Source organism: Sapajus apella, unplaced genomic scaffold (genome assembly GCF_009761245.1).
Source record: "Sapajus apella isolate SASKATOON/1434 unplaced genomic scaffold, GSC_monkey_1.0 scaffold1, whole genome shotgun sequence".
Classification (NCBI taxonomy): domain Eukaryota; kingdom Metazoa; phylum Chordata; class Mammalia; order Primates; family Cebidae; genus Sapajus; species Sapajus apella.
Genome location: NW_022436941.1, coordinates 4,982,184 through 5,002,404, shown reverse-complemented (window position 1 = coordinate 5,002,404; position 20,221 = coordinate 4,982,184). Strand labels below are relative to the sequence as shown.

Here is a 20,221-nt window from a genome sequence, read left to right as displayed (position 1 = left end):
TAGACAGTGTAGGCTGAGCCAGGGCCAGGCAGGGAGCTGGGCCCCTAGAGAGCTGTAGCTGAAAGTTAGACATGACCCTGGACCACCAGGTGCTTGCTCTAGGCACGGGGCACTGAGTGGGAAATGGCTGGGATGAACAAAAAGGCATCACTGCCCAGAGTTGGCATGGGAGAGAGTCCACCGCTGATTGGAATCAGCATTGTCAGCACAGCACAGGGCAATATGAGCACAGCCACCAAATGCCATCTCTGGATGGGCGGCTGGCACTTTCACTTCAAAAGCGCTGAGGCTCTGAAGTTGGCAAGGAGGATAACCCGGAGAAGGGAGGACTGAGAGAATTCCACTCAATGACCCTTGCTTCTGGGATGAGCCTCGCGGAGCGCACCCTTATCCGCGCGGAGTGCTGTGCCTTTAAGGTCCACTGGGGGCGTGATGTCAGCCGCCCTCCGGCACTTGGAGAGGTGAGCGCGGCAGCGGGCTCAGCCGGTGTCTCAGGGACTGGGTTTGGAGTAGGACCTGCGGTGCGCTCCGAGACTCCGACTTTCGTTTTGAGGCGCGCTCGCGCCCACGGGCCATGCCTCACTGACGCTAAGTGGGCACTGTCCCGGCTCCGGGAGAGCGAGACGCCGCGCGCCACCGGCCATGGGCAGCTTCCAGCTGGAAGACTTTGCGGCGGGCTGGATCGGTGGTGAGTGTGCTTGCCGGGGACCCCGGACAGCGAGAGCGAGCCTGGAGGAGTTTGCCTCCGTGCTCTGAGGAAACTTTGTGCCTCTGTGCGCTCTCATCCCGCTTCCCGGTGCGCGCGCAGCCTGCTTCGGGGCGCTCTCCCGGATGGTAATTGCCAGAGCTAAACTCGGAGAGCTTCACAGCGATTCAAGCTCAGCTTCTGATTTGCTCATTTCGTTAGGATCCGCGGGACCTGATGCGGTAATGATTAAACAGCCAGTCAAAGCCGGCAGCCAATGGAGGCTCCTAGCGGCGCACACACCCTTCAGTGACCCGGTGCACACCTGAATTGCGGACGTGGCTGGCGGGAACTTATGTATGAAGGTGGCGCTTGGCTGCTGACCCCGGGGCGAAGGGTGGTGGGGAGCGGGGCTTCGAGATCCGGCCGACCCTAGGGGGCGTCCCGACTGGAGGGAGCAGAGCGCTCACAGCAGGGAGCGGAGCGCCTGCTGCAGGTGCCTGTTGCCAGGCTTCGAGAAACACTGCCTTCAGCCGCTGCCAGCCGTCAGCCATCGCCTACCTCCAAGGCCCCTCCTCCCGCCGCGGTCGGGTCTGCTGGTCCCTTCACCACAGCTCCCGGTGTTACTTTTTTACTGGGCCCGGGATGGGTTGCCTGGGCGAGAGTTGCATTCATTTCCTTACTTCTCCATTTTTCTTTCCAATAGGTCTATCCCTCTTTGATCAGCTACTGGGGAAGGGGGAAGTTTCAGGGACTTTGCTAATTGTAAAATATATACGTGTGTGTGTGTGTGTGTGTGTGTGTGTGTGTGTGTGTGTGTGTATGTATTTGAACCCATCTAAGAGGATTATCCTAAAAGGGATGTTGGCAAATGCAGCTCCTCACCAAAAGAAAAAAAAAAAAAGATGAAAAGAGCAACAAACCTGACTGGATCCCAGCTTCTCCCCTCCAACCTAGCCGGAAGCCTCTTCTCTCCCTCACAGGTGGCTGCAGGGCACCTGCTTCACAACTTCCTGAGCAGAGGTGCCTCCTTTCACCTTGAGTAAGTCTGTTGGCACAGACTCCCTTGGGTGAGGCTGAGGCTCATCTCTCCCAACTTTCCCAGTCAGGGGGTTCCCGCCTGAGGCCCACTAGGCATATCCAGGCCCTTTTTGACTGGACAATTATTCCATCATTCAGAGGGGCAGGCAGAGAGAGGAGACGCTTCTGTGGGCTGCCCCTTAAATAACCAGACCACCTTCAGTAGGAATGCAAGTGGCTTGGTTTGAGAAGTGCCCTGGAAAGTAGGGCTGAGTCAGAGTAGTTCCAAGACTCTGATACCCCTCCCCACCCCCAAACGTGAAAAAGCATGAACCTTTCCCAGCTCACAGCAAGTAGGAGATTTTTGTGCTTTGTTCTGTGATTGTTCTTACTTTGGTGATGTTATTGGAAGTAATTGCAAAAACCGCAATTACTTTTTCACCAACCTAATAATATTAAATGATGATAAATGTTTACTACACTTTAATAGTTGCTAGGTGCCAGGTATTGTTTAAGTGCTAAATGTATTCTTTTAAAACAATTTTATTGAGGTTTATTTTACATATTATAAAATTCACCCATTTCAACAATTCAGTGTCTTTTAGTAATTTTACAGAGTGGTACAATCATCACCATGAATTTGTTTTAGAACGTTTTCATGCCCCAGTAAGATTCCTCATTTGAAGTTGAAATGCCGTTTCCTCTCCTTAATCTACTTCCTGTAAATCTGCCTTTCCTGGATATGTCAACTGAATCTTGCAACATGTAGTATCTTATGTCAGTTTATGTCTATTTCTTTAATTATTATAACAACCCCAATGAGGTAGGTTCTGTTGTATCCTTATTTTACAGATGACGAAATTGAGATACAGAGAAATTCACTGACTTGCCTAAGATCATGCATCTAGCATTGGCACTGGGATTCCAGCCCAGGCTGTCTGGCACCAGAATCTGCGATCTTAATTTTATCTTAACTCTCCAAACAACCTTACATGACAAAATTTTGCCCCTTTTTTATACTCCTCCCCCCTCCCGCCCCACCATACACACACCAATCTTTGTTTGAGATTTTACTGGTTTGTGAAGTGCCAAGATCTGGAAACCACTGACCTGATAATCCCATTTTAAAAATCTCAAATCCCCTGCTTTCAGATGGGTGGGCTAATAAGTGGCAGGGAGTTTTTGGCCAAAGGCTGGATCTAAGACTGCCCTGAGCTGAGAGATGTGTGAACTCACTATGGGGGAAGCCCTGGAGCTTGAGAACCAGCACTCCCCCTCCCACTACTCTACTGGGAAGGGTTAATTACTGCCATCACCTCTCTGCCCCTGCCCAGTTTAGTAGGTATGAGGGGATGAGAGGGGAAAGGTGAATCATTGTTCTGGGATTAGCTGGTTTCTTTGTCCCTATAAATATCTAATATTCCAGGAGCTCTTAGCTACCTTATCTGGCTAAATCACCTCTACTAACAGAGATATTTCCTTTTTTTATCAGTGTGCTGGGGAATTTGTCTTTGAAGAACAGTTTCTGTTTCAATTTCAGTCACCAGCTGCTACAAGGGTGATATAGTTTGGCTGTTTCCCCACCCAAATTCCATCTTGAATTGTAGCTCCCATAATTCCCATGTGACATGGGAAGGACCCCTCATAGGAGGTAATTAAATCATAGGGGCAGACTTTCCCATGCCGTTCTTCTGGTAATGAATATGTCTCATGAGATCTGATGACTTTACAAAGAAAAGTTCCCTGCACAAGCTCTCTTTTTGCTTGCCACCAGGTAAGATGTGACTTTGCTCCTCTTTTGCCTTCTACCATTATTGTGTGGCCTCCCCAGAGATGTAGAACTGTGAGTCTATTAAATCTCTTTCCTTTATAAATTACCCAGTCTCAATAATGTCTTTATTAGCAGCATGAGTATGGACTAATACAGGCAATTGATACCAGTAGAGTGGGGTGTTGCTGTAAAGATAGCTGAAAATGTGGAAGCAACTTTGGAACTGGGTAACAGACAGAGGTTAGAACATTTTGGAGGGCTCAGAAGAAGACAGAAAAATGTGGGAAAGTTTGGAACTTTCTAAAGACTTGTGGAATGGTTTTGACCAAAATGCTGATACGGACAATGAAGTCCCAGTTGAGGTGGTCTTAGATGGAGATGAGGAACTTGTTGGAAACTGGAATAAAAGTGACTCTTGTTATGTTTTAGCAAAGAGACTGGTGGCATTTTGCCCCTGCCCTAGAGATCTGTGGAACTTTAAACTTGAGAAAGATGATTTAGGGTATCAGGCTGAAGAAATTACTAAGCAGCAAAGCATTCAAGTGGTGATTTGGGTGCTGTTAAAAGCATTCAGTTTTATGTATTCACAAAGATATGGTTTGGAATTGTAACTTATGTTTAAAATGGAAGCAAGGCATAAAAGTTTGGAAAACGTGCAGCCTAGTGGTGCAATAGAAAAGAAAACCCATTTTCTGGGAAGAAATTCAAGGCTGTTGTAAAAATTTGCATAAGTAATAAGGAGCCAAATGTTAATCACCAAGACAGTGGGGAAATATCTCTAGGGCATGTCAGAGACCTTGGTGACAGCCCCTCCCATCACAGACTCAGAGGCCTGGGAGGAAAGAAATGGTTTCCTGGGCTGGGTCCAGGGCCCCCTTGCTCTCTACAGCCTAGGGACTTGGTGCTCTGTGTCCTAGACACTCCAACCATGGCTCAAGGGATCAAGGTACAGCTCATGCTATGGCTTCAGAGGGTGCAAGCCCTAAGCTTTGCTTCCACGTCGTGTTGAGCCTGTCCATACACAGAAGTCAAGAACTGAGGTTTGGGAACCTTAATCTAGATTTCAAAGAATGTATGAGAATGCCTGGATGTCCAAGCAGAAGTTTGCTGCAGAGGTGGGAGCCCCACACAGAGTCCCCACTGGGACAATGCCTAGTAGAGCTGTGAGAAGACAGCCACCATCCTCCAGACCTCAAAATGGCAGCCCCACTAACACTTGCACCATGCACCTGGGAAAGCCACTGACACTCATTGCAGGCCTCATGGGAGTGATAATTTTTTATTAAAATACAAAAAACCCAGTTTCCTTTCTCCAGTTTCCTTTCCTTTCCTTTTCTCCCTCAGTTCCTTCCCTGATGGTGATCTGTCAGAGCACTTTCCTCTGCAATGGGTCATGCAGATGGGCTATGCTGATGGCATTTGCTAACTCATGCCAGAAGCTAGTAGGAAGGCTGAACCCTGCAAAGCCACAGGGATGGAGCTGCCCAAGACCATGGGAACCACCTCTTGCATTAGTGTGCCCTGCATGTGAAATATGGAGTCAAGGAGGTTGTTTCAGAACTTTAAGATTTGATTGCCCTGCTGGATTTCGGACTTGCATGGAGGCTGTAGCCCCTCTGTTTTGGCCATTTTTTCCCGTTTGGAACAGATGTATTTACCCAATGCCTATACCCTCACTGTTTCTAGGAAGTAACTAACTTGCTTTTGATCTCACAGGCTTATAAGTAGAAGAGACTTGCCTTGTCTCAGATGAGACTTTGGACTGTGTGTGGATTTAGAGTTCATGCTGAAATGAGTTAAAACTTTGGGGGGGGCCATTGGGAAGGCACAATTGGTTTTGAAATGTGAGGACATGATATTTTGGAGGAGCCAGGAGTGGAATGATGTAATTTGGCTGTGTCCTCACCCAAATCTCATCTGGAACTGTAGCTCCCATAATTTCCATGTGTCATGGGTGAGACCCAGTGGGAGGGTCTCATGGGGACGGGTTTTCCTATGCTGTTCTTGTGGTAGTGAATGAGCCTCATGAGACCTGATGGCTTTATAAAGGGGTGTTCCCCAAGCTCTCTTTTTGCCTGTTGCCATGTAAGACATGACTTGCTCCTCCATCACCTTCCATGATTGTATGGCCTTCCCAGCCATGTGGAACTGTGAGTCAATTAAACCTCTTTCCTTTATAAGTTACCCAGTCTCAGGTATGTCTTTGATAGCAGTGTGAGAACAAACTAATACAAAGGGCTTCTTTTTTTTCCCCATTTATTTATTTTATTGCATTTTAGGTTTTGGGGTACATGTGAAGAACATGCAAAATTGTTGCATAGGAACACACGTGGCAGTGTGATTTGCTGCCTTCCTCCCCATCACCTACATCTGGCATTTCTCCCCTTGCTATCTCTCCCCAGCTTCCCACCCCCCACCGTCCCTCCCCTATTTCCCCCCAACTGACCCCAGTGTGTAGTGCTCCCCTCCCTGTGTCCATGTGTTCTCATTGTTCAACACCCGCCTATGAGTGAGAACATGCGGTGTTTGATCTTCTGCTCTTCCGTCAGTCTGCTGAGAATGATGATTTCCAGGTTCATCCATGTCCCTACAAAGGACCCAAACTCATCGTTTTTGATGGCTGCATAATATTCCATGGTGTATATGTGCCACATTTTCCCTATCCAGTCTATCGTCGATGGGCATTTGGGTTGGTTCCAGGTCTTTGCTATTGTAAACAGTGCTGCAATGAACATTCGTGTGCACGTGTCCTTATAGTAGAATGATTTGTAATCCTTACAAAGGGCTTCTTAATCTAAGTGGCCTTGGGGCAGCAGTGGTTCTCTTCAAATTGTATAGGTCGTGTGTGTGTGTGTGTGTAGGTATTTTTTCTGTGAAAAGATACAGTGTATGTTCATCACTTTTCCAAAGGGATCTTCTTTAAAAAAAATTCTATGGTGACATCACTCATATTTCAGCATCCTATAGGTGTCAGGCTCTCTGCTAGGTACTTTTTATGCATCACTGCATTTCATTCTTACAATGGAAGCAGGAGTTAGGTGCTGTTATTATTCTGACTCTACACATGCTAAAAATGAGAGGTAGAGAAGTTAAGTAACCTGCAGGTAACGGAAAATTTTTAAGTTTTTTTCTTTACACACATACTACCCCCATTTTTGAGCTGAAATTCACATAATAAAACATTAACCATTTGAAAGTGTATAATTCAGTGGCATTGAGTACATTCACAGCACTGTGCAACCATCACTTCTATCTAGTTCTGAAACATTTTTCTCATGACCAAAGAAGATGCTGTACCCATTAAAGAGCAACCCCCATTTCCACCTTCTCCCAGTCCTGACAAACATTAATTTACTTTCTGTCTTTATGGATTTACCTATCCTGGGTAACTCGTATGAGTAGAGTCATACAATAGCTTGCCTTTTACATCTGGCCTTTCTAATTTAGCATAATGCTTTGGAGGTGCATTCATGCTGCAGCATGTACCAAGAGTTTGTTTCTTTGTATTGCCAAGCAGTATTCTCTGTATAAATATCCCACATTTTGTTTATCCATACATCAGTTGATGGTCATTTGGTTTATTTCCACCTTTTGGCAATTGTGAACAATGTTGCCATGATGTGTGTGTAATGTACTTGTTTGAGTATCTGTTTTCTATTGTTGGATATATATGTAGGAATGGAACTGTTAACTCTATGTTTAACTTTTTTGAGGAATTGCCAAACTGTTTCCACCATGGCTGCAGCATTTTACATTTCTACCAGCAATGTACAAGTGTTCCAATTTCTCTACATCCTTGCCAACAGTTCCTTTCCATTTTTTTTCAATTATAGCTATCCTAGTGCGTGTGAAGAGGACTCTCATTGTGTTTTTAATTTGCATTTCCCAAATGAATGCAGATGTTGAGCATCTATTCATGTATCTGTGGATCATCTTTATATCATCATTGGAGAAATGTGTGTGCAAGTCCTTTGTCCATTAAAATTCTTTTATTCAGTTGTAAGAATACTTTATACATATGGACACTAAATCCTTATCAAATATATGATTTCCACACACTTTCTCATTTTCTCCCATTCTGTAGGATGCCTTCACTTTTGCACACATAAGTTTTCAATTTTTATGAAGTTCAGTGTTATTCTTGCATTGTGTAGGGGAGTTAGAGATAACCTCCAACCCCCTGTTTAGCTCTTATTAGGCTCTTCAACTGAATGTAGAAACCAAATTGACACCAGGCTGATTAACAAGAGAAAAAGAATACAGATTGTATTAGTTTTTCATGACATAGTGATCTTCACAAGGAGTGAAGTTGGGAGAAGTGTCCAAAGCAAGATCTTTTCATACTTTTTAGACAAAGAATAATCAATTTAAGAAGAAATGACAGGACAAAGAAAATCTGGCTAGGGTGGTAGAATTTTGCTGGAGGAGTCACTAGGAGATGTATGTGGGGGGTGCTATAAAGCAGATGGAGGATAAGGATTACTTCATTATGTATAAATTCAGGTCCACTGCAGCCTTCAATTCCAAGTTCCTGGTAATAAAGGCTATTTTGCTACCCTGGTATGGAGAGAGTACTGCTCCCAGAGGAATCTTAATTACTTGCTGCATGCAGGAAGAGACAGGTCAGCTCAGTCTTTCAGAAATTACAATTTCTCAATGTTTTCAACTTGAAATAATCCATGCACCCATCCGCTGTATTTTGATATGACATGTACTTCCCTCTATTGCTTTGTTGTACTTTTGCTCTTATATCCAAGAGTCCATTGCAAATCACAGGTCAAGATTGTTTTCTACATTTTAGTCTAAGAGTTTTATAGTTTTGCTCTCCCATTTAGGTCTTTGATCTATTTTGAGTTAATTTTGTATATGGTGTGAGGTGGAGGGTGGGGTCTGTCTCCACTCTTCCACTCTTTTGCCTGTGAATATCCACTTGTCCTAGTCCCTTCCATCAGCTCCAAGGTGAACTTTACTTGCAGGCTGACGTAGACTTTGAAGGCTCGGGAGTGAGGGAGGCAGGCAAGGAGACAGATATTTTTAGGCCAGTGATAGACACCTGTTTTGGAGTGATTAGTTGTTTTACTCTATTTTCTCTAACTTCCTTCCTGCATGGGCCAGTGCCTAGCACACTGGAGGCCCCGCACCCCTGCCCACTGCAACTCCAGCAACTGGCCATCGACTAAATATGTGCCTGTTTTGTCCCAAGAGCTGGCTGGTGCAAGCTGGGAGTTCAAGGGCTGAGTTATCAGACGTTCTTTTGTAATCCACAGGTGCAGCCAGCGTCATCGTCGGCCACCCTCTGGACACAGTCAAGGTACAGTAGCCATGTCTCTCATTACCTCTTAAAAAGAGGCAAGGAGCTGATCTGCCTCTGGGACCCTTAGAGTTTCTGATCTCCCTTAGAGTCTTCTGCTCAGGGCAGGCTCTCTGTTGCCAGCCCAGGGGGCTGGAGTGCCAGGAGGCCTGGGTTGGACTCAGAAGACTCAGTGGTCCAGGTGGGACTTTAAACTAGATTGGAGATGGGAACCCATCATTACCTGATGAAACACATGGGTGTCAGGACTGTGGAGCTGGTGGGGCCTTCCTGGCATTGGGATTATTCAACACCCTTGTTCTGGGATGTTCCCTAGAAGGGGATGGGGCTGGTCTCAGATCATACAACAAGTTAAAAACTGAGATGTGAGATGCTGCAAAGGAGCAATTTTTCACCCCATCCCCACTCCTGCACCTGTTCCCTGTGGTGAGTGGGACTTAGAGCTATGCTCTGGGAACAGAGCCATACATTGTGCCTCCTCACTGCTGACTGGCTTCCAGATCTTTCTAAAGCTCTGCCTGGATTGTGCACAGACAGGAGCCTCACAGGCCCTTTCAAATGGCTGCTGCAATGTCTGTTCTCCCCATCTTGCTCCCTGTATGAAAATGGACCCTCTCCTAGGTCAGGGCTCATGCTCACTCTCTTCTTGATGGGAAGATCAGTCTACCTGTTTTAAATATTTGAAGAAACCCTTTAAGTAGTAAAGGCGGGTGTTTAGGGTCCCCAGGGGATGTCCCAACGCAGGGGGATGGCAGGCAGGACCCAGTGCTGGGAGATGGGCCCACAAAGTAGTGAGTGAAGCAGACTTAGTCTACCTTCCTGCAATGGTATAATCTTCCCATTTTATACAGGAGAGAGTAAGGTGCAGAGTTCAGAAACCTGCCCCAGACCTTAGAGCTGGGCATTGTGGTGCTGCATTCAAAGCTCCAAAGTGAACTTTACTTGCAGGCTTACCTAGGCTTTGAGGACTCAGAAGTGAGGGAGGCAGACAAGGAGACAGATACTTTTAGGGCCAGTGATAGACAATAATTAGAGAACACAACAGATACAAGAAGCATTTATGGACAGTGGTGGGTGTTAGGGGGACGATAACACAAGGTGATGGCAGAAACAGTGATGAGGAGCTTCTCTGTTTTGAAATCATGGATGGCCTCTCTGCCAGGAAGGCAGCTATGTTGAGACTCAAATGACACAAAGAGTCAGACACGCAGAACTGGGGTCAGAGTGCTGCTCACAGAGGAACGAGCCAGTGCCAGGGCCCAAGGGTAGGAACAGGCTGCAATATACATTCTCCAGGAAAACAAAGGCATCCAGTGTGTGTGTGGTGCACATAGTGAGCTGAGCAAGCGGGGTGGTGCAGGTGCTGGGAGAAGCCCAGGGAGAATGGGATTTCAGAGTGGGCTGGGGACCTTGCTGCCTGCTTCCTGCCAGCCCTGCATACCCAGGCCCTTGGTCTTACAGCCCACCAAGGAGGGCTGTGCAGCAAGTTCATGTCAGAAGTGGACTTACCAGCATCTCAAGGCTGAGCCATTGCTGCCCAGGGGTAGGGCCCATGTCTACCACTCCCCAGGGCTGTCCAGAACCAAGCCAGGCCCTCAGAAACCTTCCCACCCCTGAGGTAGCTGCTCACTGAGCCCTCTTTACCCTCCATGAGAGCTGGCTGATTACCTTGCCCAGGCCTGGCTTCCCTAGCCTGTAGCCTCTGACTCTCCCCTGTTCAGAGTGCAGTTCAGTACAGAGCTGGGCACAGCCCCCCTGGGTGAGCACCTGCTGAATGAGTTGCCATCCCAGACCTCAGCCAAGTTCAAGGTGCCTGCTGCATTCATCTTCAGGACTGGGCCTTGGGGAGACTTGGAAAACTCAGATGTACTCCCTAATGTCTCCACAAGAGTGCTGATTGTTTCTGGCATTTCTCACCTCCCAAACTGACCTCTCATTCCCAGACTGTCTTTCCCAGGGCTCATTCAACAAACTAATCCACAACAATGGATCAGTGGGGAGGCAGCATGGCTGAGCCAGAAAGCATAGGCCTTGGAACCACACAGGCTCTAGGCATGAATCCTGTTTTTGCCATTTCCTGCTTGCATAGCCTTCTGTTAAACAAGATATGAATCCTTGCCTTACAGGGTCAGTATAAGATGATAAGCATTGTTTTTGGTACCCAATTGGCATTCAAAATTGGTAGCTGCTATTTTTTTTTTTTTTGAGACAGAGTCTCACACTGTCCCCCAGACTGTAGTATAGTGGCGTGATCTCAGCTCACTGCAATCTCTGCCACCTGGGTTCAAGCAATTCTCCTGCCTCAGCCTCCCTAGTAGCTGGGGCTACAGGTATGCACCACCATGTCCAGCTAATTTTTTTGTATTTTTAATAGAGATGAGGTTGCACCATGTTGGCCAGGATGGTCTCGATCTGACCTCATGATCTGCCCGCCTTGGCCACCCAAAGTGCTGGGATTACAGGCATGAGCCACCGCTCCCAGCCGGTAGCTGCTATTTTAATTAACATTATTCTATATATATTAAGTTTTGCTCAGTTACCACATCATGAGACAATGTCTAGCAAGATTTTAACCAAAATTGGAGAATGTGTTTCCAATTATCTGATTTAAATGATATTTATACGTTTCTCTTTGGGGGTCAATGGAATACCTCAAAGATGGGCAAGCGTTCTCCGAGTGGCGTGCTCAGTCACTGATCTTGGAACTGTCGGCCAGAGGCCTAGCATCTTGGCAAGGAAAAGGGCTGTTGTTTCTCTAGAACCCAGGCTGACTTCATATCAGTGAGTTGGTAACAAATCACTGTGAGGAGTGAGAGATTTAACAGTAAAAAATTGAGAGTATGGATTAGTTTCCTTGGGCTGATTTAACAAATATCCACAAACTGGGTGGCTGAAAACAATAGAAATGTATTTCCTCACAGGTCAGAGAGCAGGAAGTCCAAAACTGAGGGGTTGGTGCCTTCTGGAGGCTCTGAGGGAGGACCTGCCACATGGTCCTGTGCCAGCTTCCAGTGCCTGCTGCAGTGCTTGGCATTCCTTGGACAGTGGCTCCTTAACTCCAGGCCCTGCCTCTCTTCACAAGGCCTCCCCTCTGAGTCTCTGTGTGTTAAATCTCCCGGTCCTTCCTAAGGACACTAGTCATTGGGTTTAGGGCAGTTTATGGGAGTGGAGCTCCCTGGCCACAGTCACCTGAAAAGTCTGGGCTCTTTCCCTTCTCCACACTCTGCCCTGAAGCTCAGGAGGGAAGCCCTCCTGAGACATGGATTCCAGTCTTCGTTTGGCCTGAGTGCCCCTGTTGACTCCAGAACACCCTCTTCCTTCCTTCTGGCTGATGTTTTCTCTATGGACCCTGTCCACCAAGAAAGGGCCAGGCAAGTCTGAATAACTGGAAATCCAGTCCTGGCCTTATCACCTACTCTCCTGTGACTGGGGCAGAGGGCTTAACCTTCCTGAGCCTTAGTTTCCTTGTCTGTAAAGTGGGCAAGTAGCACCTCCCTGGTGGGGCTGCCGTGAAGATCGTTCATAGAGCCATTGCATTGAGGATATAGCAATGAGCGAGATGCTGCTGCTATCATGAATAGACAAGCTGGGCTGCGGGAGGCAGACGGTGACTTGCCTGGAGTCCCAGGACTCCCCTGTCGAAGAACCCGGCTACTGACTCAGGTGAAAGGCTTCTTCCTGTGCCTTGGCTGCCTGGTCTTAGGTTGAGGAGGCAGGTCTGCTGCATATGTCTGATGCAGCATGGCTAAGTTTTCTAGTCAGGGCTTGGCTGCCTGTAAACCAGGGGTCCCCAGCCCCTGTACCATGGACCAGTCCATGGCCTGTTAGGAACTAGGCCATGCAGCAGGAGGTAAGCAGTGAGCAAGCGAGCATTCCTGCCTGAGCTCTGCCTCCTGTCACATCAGTGGCAGCATTCGATTCTCGTAGGAGCACAAACCCTATTATGAACTGTGCATGCTAGGGATCTAGGTTGCCTGCTCTTGATGAGAATCTAATGCCTGATGATCTGAGGTGGAACAGTTTCATCTTGAAACCATCACCCCACCCTGGACCATGGAAAAATTGTCTTCCACAAAACTGGTCCCTGGTACCAAAAAGGTTGGGGACCACTCTTACAGACCATGGGATCTGGACTGCAATGGACAGGCTTTGTGTGGGGGGATGTCTGCCTCCTTCTCATGAACATCCCATTAAGGCTTCTCGTATTGCTCCATCATGCTCCCCACCACTCCAGGCTGCCCCCTCACTGCCCACTCCAGTTTGGGGCATGCATGTTGGCCCAGGACAGCTAGGGCATGGCCTGCTCTGCCAGGTCAGGGCCAGCGGGGCAGTGGCTCAGCTCCAAGCACTGAGGCTCCAGCTACCTCACCTCCTGGCACTGAACACTCATCCTCTTCTCCTTGGGTTTTCACCTCTGGGGTCCTGAGAGCTTCCAATGGGAGGGAAACCATGAACTGGAGGAATATGAGCTCATAGCACCCCTGACATGAAGCTCATAGTTTTGGGCTAAATATTGCCTGCAGTGCCATGATCTTCAAGCTGTAGCCACTTCATGCACAGAACCCAGGGCTCCCATTCTCTATAAGGACCAAAGAAAGTGCCAGAGAACTGAGAAAATACTATGTAAGAAGAAAAGTATAGAATCAAAATTAATGCTGCACTAAATGTTTACAAAATATAACCACATGTTAAATAGTCAAATGGAACTCAACTTTCATGGAGGTCTATGTGGATGATATTAATATGCAATGTACATTAAATATGTACAATTATACTAATTTTATCTTGCTTGATACAATATGAGCAGGTTTACAAAAGTGAAAGAGTCCAATATCTAAGCAAGTCTTAAAATGGCCTTGATTCTACATAACCAGGAGAGGCAAGAAAGATAATGGCAAACCCATCAATTCTCTAGGTCCAAAATGAGGACCTCTGGGTACCTCAAATATGTAGATATTTTCCCTAATAACTAAAAACACTGAAGTTGGGCTAGGGAACCAAGCTCTCTTCTCTCTTGCCTTTCATAGGTATTCATTGAGCACCTATTATATACCTAACCCTACGTTTAGGTCAGAGAACTCAACTCTCAGGGAAGTCACACCTAGTCAAGAGCTTGGGCGGGACTTCTTTTTGTCTCAGTAGGCTAGAGGTTGGTGGGAATAGCAGCCTCTGGGGTCCTGTAAAGTGAAAGGCCTGGGGATGAGCCAAAGGAGGGAGCCAGGTTCCTGGGGAAACTGTGTGAGACAGTGTGGTTGATTGAATAATGGTCCCTAGACATGCCCATGTCCTCATCTCTGGAACCTGTGAATGTCATCTCATATGGCAAAAGAAAACTTTGCAGGTATGCTTAAGTTAAGGATCTCGAGATGGGAGGATGATCCTGGATTATCAGGGAGGCTCTTAAATGTAATTACAAGTGTCCTTATGACAGGGAGGTGGAGGGAGATTTCGATTTCTTCCTATAAAAGAGGAAGAAAACAATGTGATGACAACAGAAGCCGGGAGAGAAGAGGAGCTGTGATGCTGGGACATGGCTCCAGGAAAGAGGGTGAACTCCAAAAGCTGGGGGAGACAAGGAAACAGATTTTCCCTGAGAGCCTCCCGAGAGAATGCTGCCCTGCCAGCACCCTGGTCTTAGCCCACTGAGATCATTTCAGATTTCTGGTCTTAGAACTGTGAGAAAATGCATTCATGCTGCTTAAACCATGGAGTTTGTGGTAATTTGTTATAGTAGCAACAGGAAACTAAAGCAAGGAGTCAGCTGTGTTCATCTGTAAGATGGGACCAGTTCTTATGTCTTAGAGCACCTGTGCGATTTAGTGGGATCAGTTTTATATGATCAGTATGCAGTTGGTGCACACTAAATGTCATCTCCTGCTGTCACTGGGTCCCTAGAGACTTGGACTTTGCTGCTGGCCTCAGTGCCAGCTTCCCTGAGTGCTCAGCATGCCTGACAGACCTTTGGCTCCATGGCTTTGAAATTATTCTGTGATCCAGGTTTGGCTCTTGGGTTGAGTTCCTTCATGTATTATTGGCTTGAGTGACTCAACCACTCAATTTTCTTAGCGGCAACTTGACTACTTGTTGCAGGGGGTGGGGTGGGAGTCAACCATTCTGTGGATTCACTTTCCAGAGAGAGCCCTGGGAGAGTGTTGGACCTCATGCCAGCCTTACTTGGGGCACAGAGAGAGACCTGCAGCCCTTCACCACCTCCTAAGTTACCACCTGGCACAAGTCATTGTCCTAGTTGTGGACATCCCACTCCAAGGTAGGCCTTTGTGGTTCTGCTTAACAAGAAGACATCGAAGGCCAGGTTCTCATCTCACTGCATCTTCCAGGGAGTCTCCACCACTCAATTTAAAACTACCTTTTCCTTCTCATCACCCAGCTCTTCTTATCCTTGGTTTTCTTCCATAGCACTTGTCTTCATCTAAAATACGTATTTACTTGGGAATTATTTTTTATTGACCATCTTTTCTGACTCCACCAGGTTGTAAGTTCCATGAGGGCAGAGACTCTGGTTTCTTTATTGCCAAATTCCCTGAGATTGGAATTGTGCCTCCAATAAAATAGGCCCCGAACAAATACTGGTTGAGCGAGTCGATAAACACTTCTCTGGTTATGAAAGTAAAACTTATGAGCAGGGTGATAATATTTCCTATATTTTTCCTTTGGCTACATATGTTTATAAAACTATTTAAATGGGTGCTTCTGAAACTCTTGGCCATGCTATTAGCCATGATCATGAACTCAGGGGAGGAGCAGGGTGACAGCGAAGGTGGGTCCAATGGGGCTTCAGCCTTACATGTGATGCTAATTTTGATGTCGTTGAGAGAATGTATTTCCCTATGAGTTGTGTACTTTACATTACTTTCAAACTATGTAAGCTAAAAATAATGAAAGTAACATCTACTATTGCAGGAAAGTTGGAAAATGCAGAAAAGCTCCACATCACCTGTGGTGCTCACCTCTGAGATCACCATTTTAACTCTACGTACTCTTCCCAGGCCTCTTCCACTTGTCTCCAGAGCTGAGCTCAGGCGGTTTGTGTGAGGAGCTAGCCTGACTTTCTGGGTCCCTCACTGCATACTGGAGTCTGTGGGGACGGGCCAGTATCTCCTCCTTGGTCATCTCACAGCTCCTTCATACACAGGCATGGCATGCTGTGCATGATGACAAAGTGTTTTGATGGAAAATTATAGGCTGTGCATCTTAAAAGAAGTGGAATCCTCTGAGGCCAGGGCAGGGGTACTCTAGACACTTAGGTGGGCTTACTCAGACCCTCTGCACCTGTCAGCTGCTGCCCCTGGTCACCAAAGCCAGCCTCCATCAGAGGCCACCACAGTTTAGCCATGCAGTCCTTGTTCAGTCACTGCAAAGGGGCCACTGTGCTGGGGCTGTGCCCCGCCCTGGAGATGAGAGGAAAGTAAAACAGGCATTCCGACCCTAGCTGGGTGGTCCAACATAAACCCTACATAATCAAACACATAGGACCACGGCGACATATCCACTCAGTCTTGAAAGACGAGCAGGAGCTGGAGGAAGAGGCTTCCAGAAGTTGGGACCAGAAGTGGCAGTGGGCTGGAGGCAGGAAAGAATTGCAGCTCCAGGGCCCGGGGACATGCAGCTTATGCAGGACCTGGGGGAGGAGATGGCATGTGGGGTGAGAGGCAGGTGGCTCCCAGGCTCAGGGAGAGTGGGGAATGTCTCCTACATTTGATGGGAGGCCACTGGAGTCTTCATTGACCTTGAAAAAGATCAGTCTGCCTGTTGCATAGAGAGAAATGGAGGAAGTGACAGAGAAGCAGGAGGCCAGGGAGGGCTTCAGGCCAGGGGGTGGTATTTCTGGGGGCAAGAAGAGCAGTTCTCCTCCAAAGCTATTTTGCAGGGTGGAGTGACAGACAGCAGATAGAGTTCCAGTTTAGCTTTGTGTACTCAAGAGGTGGGGATCGTACAATGATTCGGCACAACTAGCTGGCCTTTGCCATTCTCTCAGCAAAGCAGGCTTCTCTGCATTGAGCGAGTCTGAAAGGGACATTAGAGGGAGGCAGTGCAAGCCAGGGATGGAGCACCAGCCTGGCCAGAACTGAAACCCAGACCCTTTGCTGGCAGGCTTCACTATGAGCAGGGCCTTTCCCTCTGGGCATCTTTGGAGCAGTGGGGCTATGAATGACCTCCAAGCTGACATATGCCCTTTCCTCTCTCCACAGACTCGCCTGCAGGCTGGCGTCGGCTACGGGAATACCCTCAGCTGCATCCGCACAGTGTACAGGAGGGAGAGCGTAAGTGCCCCTTGGGTGGGTGGAGTGATGCCTGGTTGGGCCCCCCCAGGATGGGATCAGGGCCACAGCCCCACATCTGCATGCGGGCGGGGGCCTCCCATTCTGATCACACTCGGCTTGATTTTGCCTGCTTCATCTCACACCACACCTCGAATATTACATGTTACCTAAACTCACCCCTGCCACCTACCGCAGCATAACTGAGGAAAGACTCCGGTGTTGTGTAACCTCTATGGAGAAATCCTGAAGAATTTGGAGCCTCAGTGTGGAAAATTCCAGCAAAAATAAGGCAATCGCTCAGTTTTTCACAAAGGAACGGCTGACTGGTAAACTGTGTGCTGACAGGCCTCCCTTTATTGGGCCTGGTGGGAGCCAGGCATGTCTGAGCCCAGACACCAGAGTTTACCTGCACCCAGGTCGCTTGAGAGCATGTGACCCAAGATGTTCCTTTTCCAAAGGGAAAACTGAATGATACTTTGTAGAAAATGCATCAGGTTCCCGTCTTGAGAATCAGTATGTGCTTCAGGAATGACTTTCTGAGGTGCTTCTTAGTGAAATTTAGAATAAATTTTTGAATTTTGAATGGAATGACCTGATTTAAAGAAACCGCCAAGTGGAACCCTGTCACAGCCCTCAGACTTTTCCCTGAGTCCCTGGAAATGTGGCCCCACTGTAGCCATTGTCTCCACTGGGCTCCATTCTAACAAGTGCCCTGGGGCTCAGGAGCCTCTTGCAAGTACCTAGAGTTTTCCCACCGGTGAAGGGCATCTTGTGTCAGGGTGTTGCTGTAACTCTCTTGATCAGCTGCTTTAAAATTGGGGCGAGCACTGCGAGGCTGGCACTTGGTGTTCCTGGGTAATGCTGTGGGATTCCATAGTCCCCTGAAAGCGGCTGTTGATTCTCTTTTTGGCACATGTTCCCGGCAGTGTCTGCCAGCTTGCGCCCCAGCTCCGGGGTTTTGGTGGGGATTGAAATGGTTTCTCTGAGACATAGTGGCTCATGGCTAAGCCACTTCCCAAGTACTCTGAAGGGTCTTGTGATGGAAGAAGAACACGAAGCAGGATATGCTCACATGTGTGTGTGCATACATGTGTGTATATATGCACATGTATGTGCATGTGCAGTTGCGTGTGAGGCATCCTGCCTCTGGCAGTGCGTGCAGTGAGGACTAGCGTTTTTGTGCACAGCCTGGAGTCTGCACAATGGCTTCCCAGTACTTTCTCATGTTTGGCACGCATGTGCTGCCCTAACTCCTCCAGGGGCCTGTGGAATTTTCCTGTTTTCCTTGGCACATCTGTGGTGTTCATCAAGAATGCCATGTGGAAGGGAAGTGCCATGAGCCTGCAGCAACCCCTCCTCAGCCTCCTGCAGCCTGTGTGTGCATCCTGTGTCCTTATGTGGCCCCTCCAGCCACTGCTGTCAGGAGACACCCATGCTCATGGGCACCCATCAACAGGCTGGCGCAGGCTCCCCTCAGGGGTCTGGGGAACCTGTCTTACACCACAGGATTAGCAGACTGCCTGTGCTGTAACTGCCTGTCAGTTTGTCTGTTCCACATCCCATTTTCTCCAGACTATAAATTCAGTGAGGGTGGAGGCCATTTCTTTTTTATGGTTGCTCCCCAGGGCCTGGCCCCTGGCGAGTGCCTAGAGAATGTTTTTGTTGTGGCAAATGAGGAGAGGATGCATGGTGCTTGGCCAGCCCACTGCCCCTAACGGCTCCTCAGGCTCCCCCTCGGCCACAGCCTGACTTCTTTCCAGCCCAAGATCACTGCCCCTCCGGCCGCATGCATGCCATGTGTGGGTTCCAGGCCGGGACACCACCCACAGGAAACAAAGCAGCCTGCAGAAGCCGGGCTGTCCTCAGGGCAAGAATGCCTGCCCCCAAGCGGCCCCCCAACCCCTGCCAACTGTCGCATCAGCACCTCTTCCCGTCTCTTCACTGCTACGTGGGCAAATGTGTCCTGTGTTGTCCCCTGCAGGCTCTGCGATGGCAGCCTCCAGTCCTCACGCCTCTTCCTACTGGGTTTCACTGCAGGTGTTCGGCTTCTTTAAGGGCATGTCCTTCCCGCTTGCCAGCATTGCTGTCTACAACTCTGTGGTATTTGGGGTCTTCAGTAACACGCAGCGGTTCCTCAGCCAGCACCGCTGCCGGGAGCCCGAGGCCAGTCCTCCCCGCACACTGTCGGACCTGCTTCTGGCCAGCATGGTGGCCGGCGTGGTCTCTGTCGGGCTGGGCGGGCCCGTGGACCTCATCAAGATCCGGCTGCAGATGCAGACACAACCATTTCGTGACGGTAAGCAGCCAGGGGAACAGAGGCTGGTGTCTGGGACCTGTGGCTCTTTCCTGGTTTGTGGCGTCTGGGACAGGCATGGTTGTTAAAATCCTTTTATTGAGCAAGTCATCTACCTTGTCATGTAGTAGTCCCTAATTACAGGCATACCTTGGAGAGGTGGGTTCAGTTCCAGACCGCTACATTAAAACAAATATCACAATAAAAGTCATATGAACATTTTGGTTTTCCAGTACATTTAAAGTTATGTTTAGGCTATACTATAGTCAAAGTGTGCAATGGCATTATGCTTAAAAATATACATACCTTAATCTAAAAATACTTCAGTGCTAAAAATTACCGACAATTATCTGCGTGTTCAGCGAGGTGTAATCTTTCTGCTGGTAGAGGGTCTTGCCTCCATGTTGACGGCTGCTGACTGTTCAGGGTTGTGGTTGCTAAAGGTTGGGGTGGGCTATGGCAATTTCTTAAAAGAAGACAACTATGAAGTTTGCCACATCCATTGACTCTTCCTTTCACAAAAGATTTCTCTGTAACATGAGATGCTGTTTGATGGCATTTTGCCCATAGTAGAAATTCTTTCAAAATTGGAGTCAATCCTCTCAAACCCTGCTGCTTCTTTATCAGCTAAGTTTACGGAATATCCTAAATCCTTTGTTGTCATTTTAACAATGCTCACAGAATCTTTACCAAGAGTAGATTCTGTCTCAATAATGACTTTCTTTTTCATCCAAGGTGTGCCTTTATTACTATTTAATCTGAAGGGGTAATTGTCATTGATTAAGTATTTGATATGTGTCAGGTACTCGCTGGGACCTTTGCATATGTTCTCACAATTCATCTTGTAACAATTCTGTGA

General features: G+C 47.9%; 1 protein-coding gene across 10 annotated transcripts in view; it reads left to right on the top strand.

The window, feature by feature from the left end:
- The first annotated feature begins 261 nt into the window (after positions 1-261).
- Positions 262-20,221, top strand: part of SLC25A48 (solute carrier family 25 member 48) — a 47,884-nt gene continuing 27,924 nt past the window's right edge. For 3 of the 10 annotated variants that reach the window (XR_004259338.1, XM_032246205.1, XM_032246441.1), the window contains exons 1-4: positions 311-688; positions 8,744-8,787; positions 16,998-17,069; positions 19,107-19,365. Coding sequence is in view for 8 of the 10 variants with exons in the window: in XM_032246205.1 (XP_032102096.1) it covers positions 643-688; positions 8,744-8,787; positions 16,998-17,069; positions 19,107-19,365 (421 nt within the window). In the remaining 2 variants the exon portion in view is untranslated. Of the gene's footprint in view, positions 689-8,743; positions 8,788-16,997; positions 17,070-19,106; positions 19,366-20,221 lie in introns of all 10 variants that reach the window. The other 7 variants (XM_032246328.1, XR_004259236.1, XM_032246536.1 and 4 more) reach the window with 7 other exon arrangements.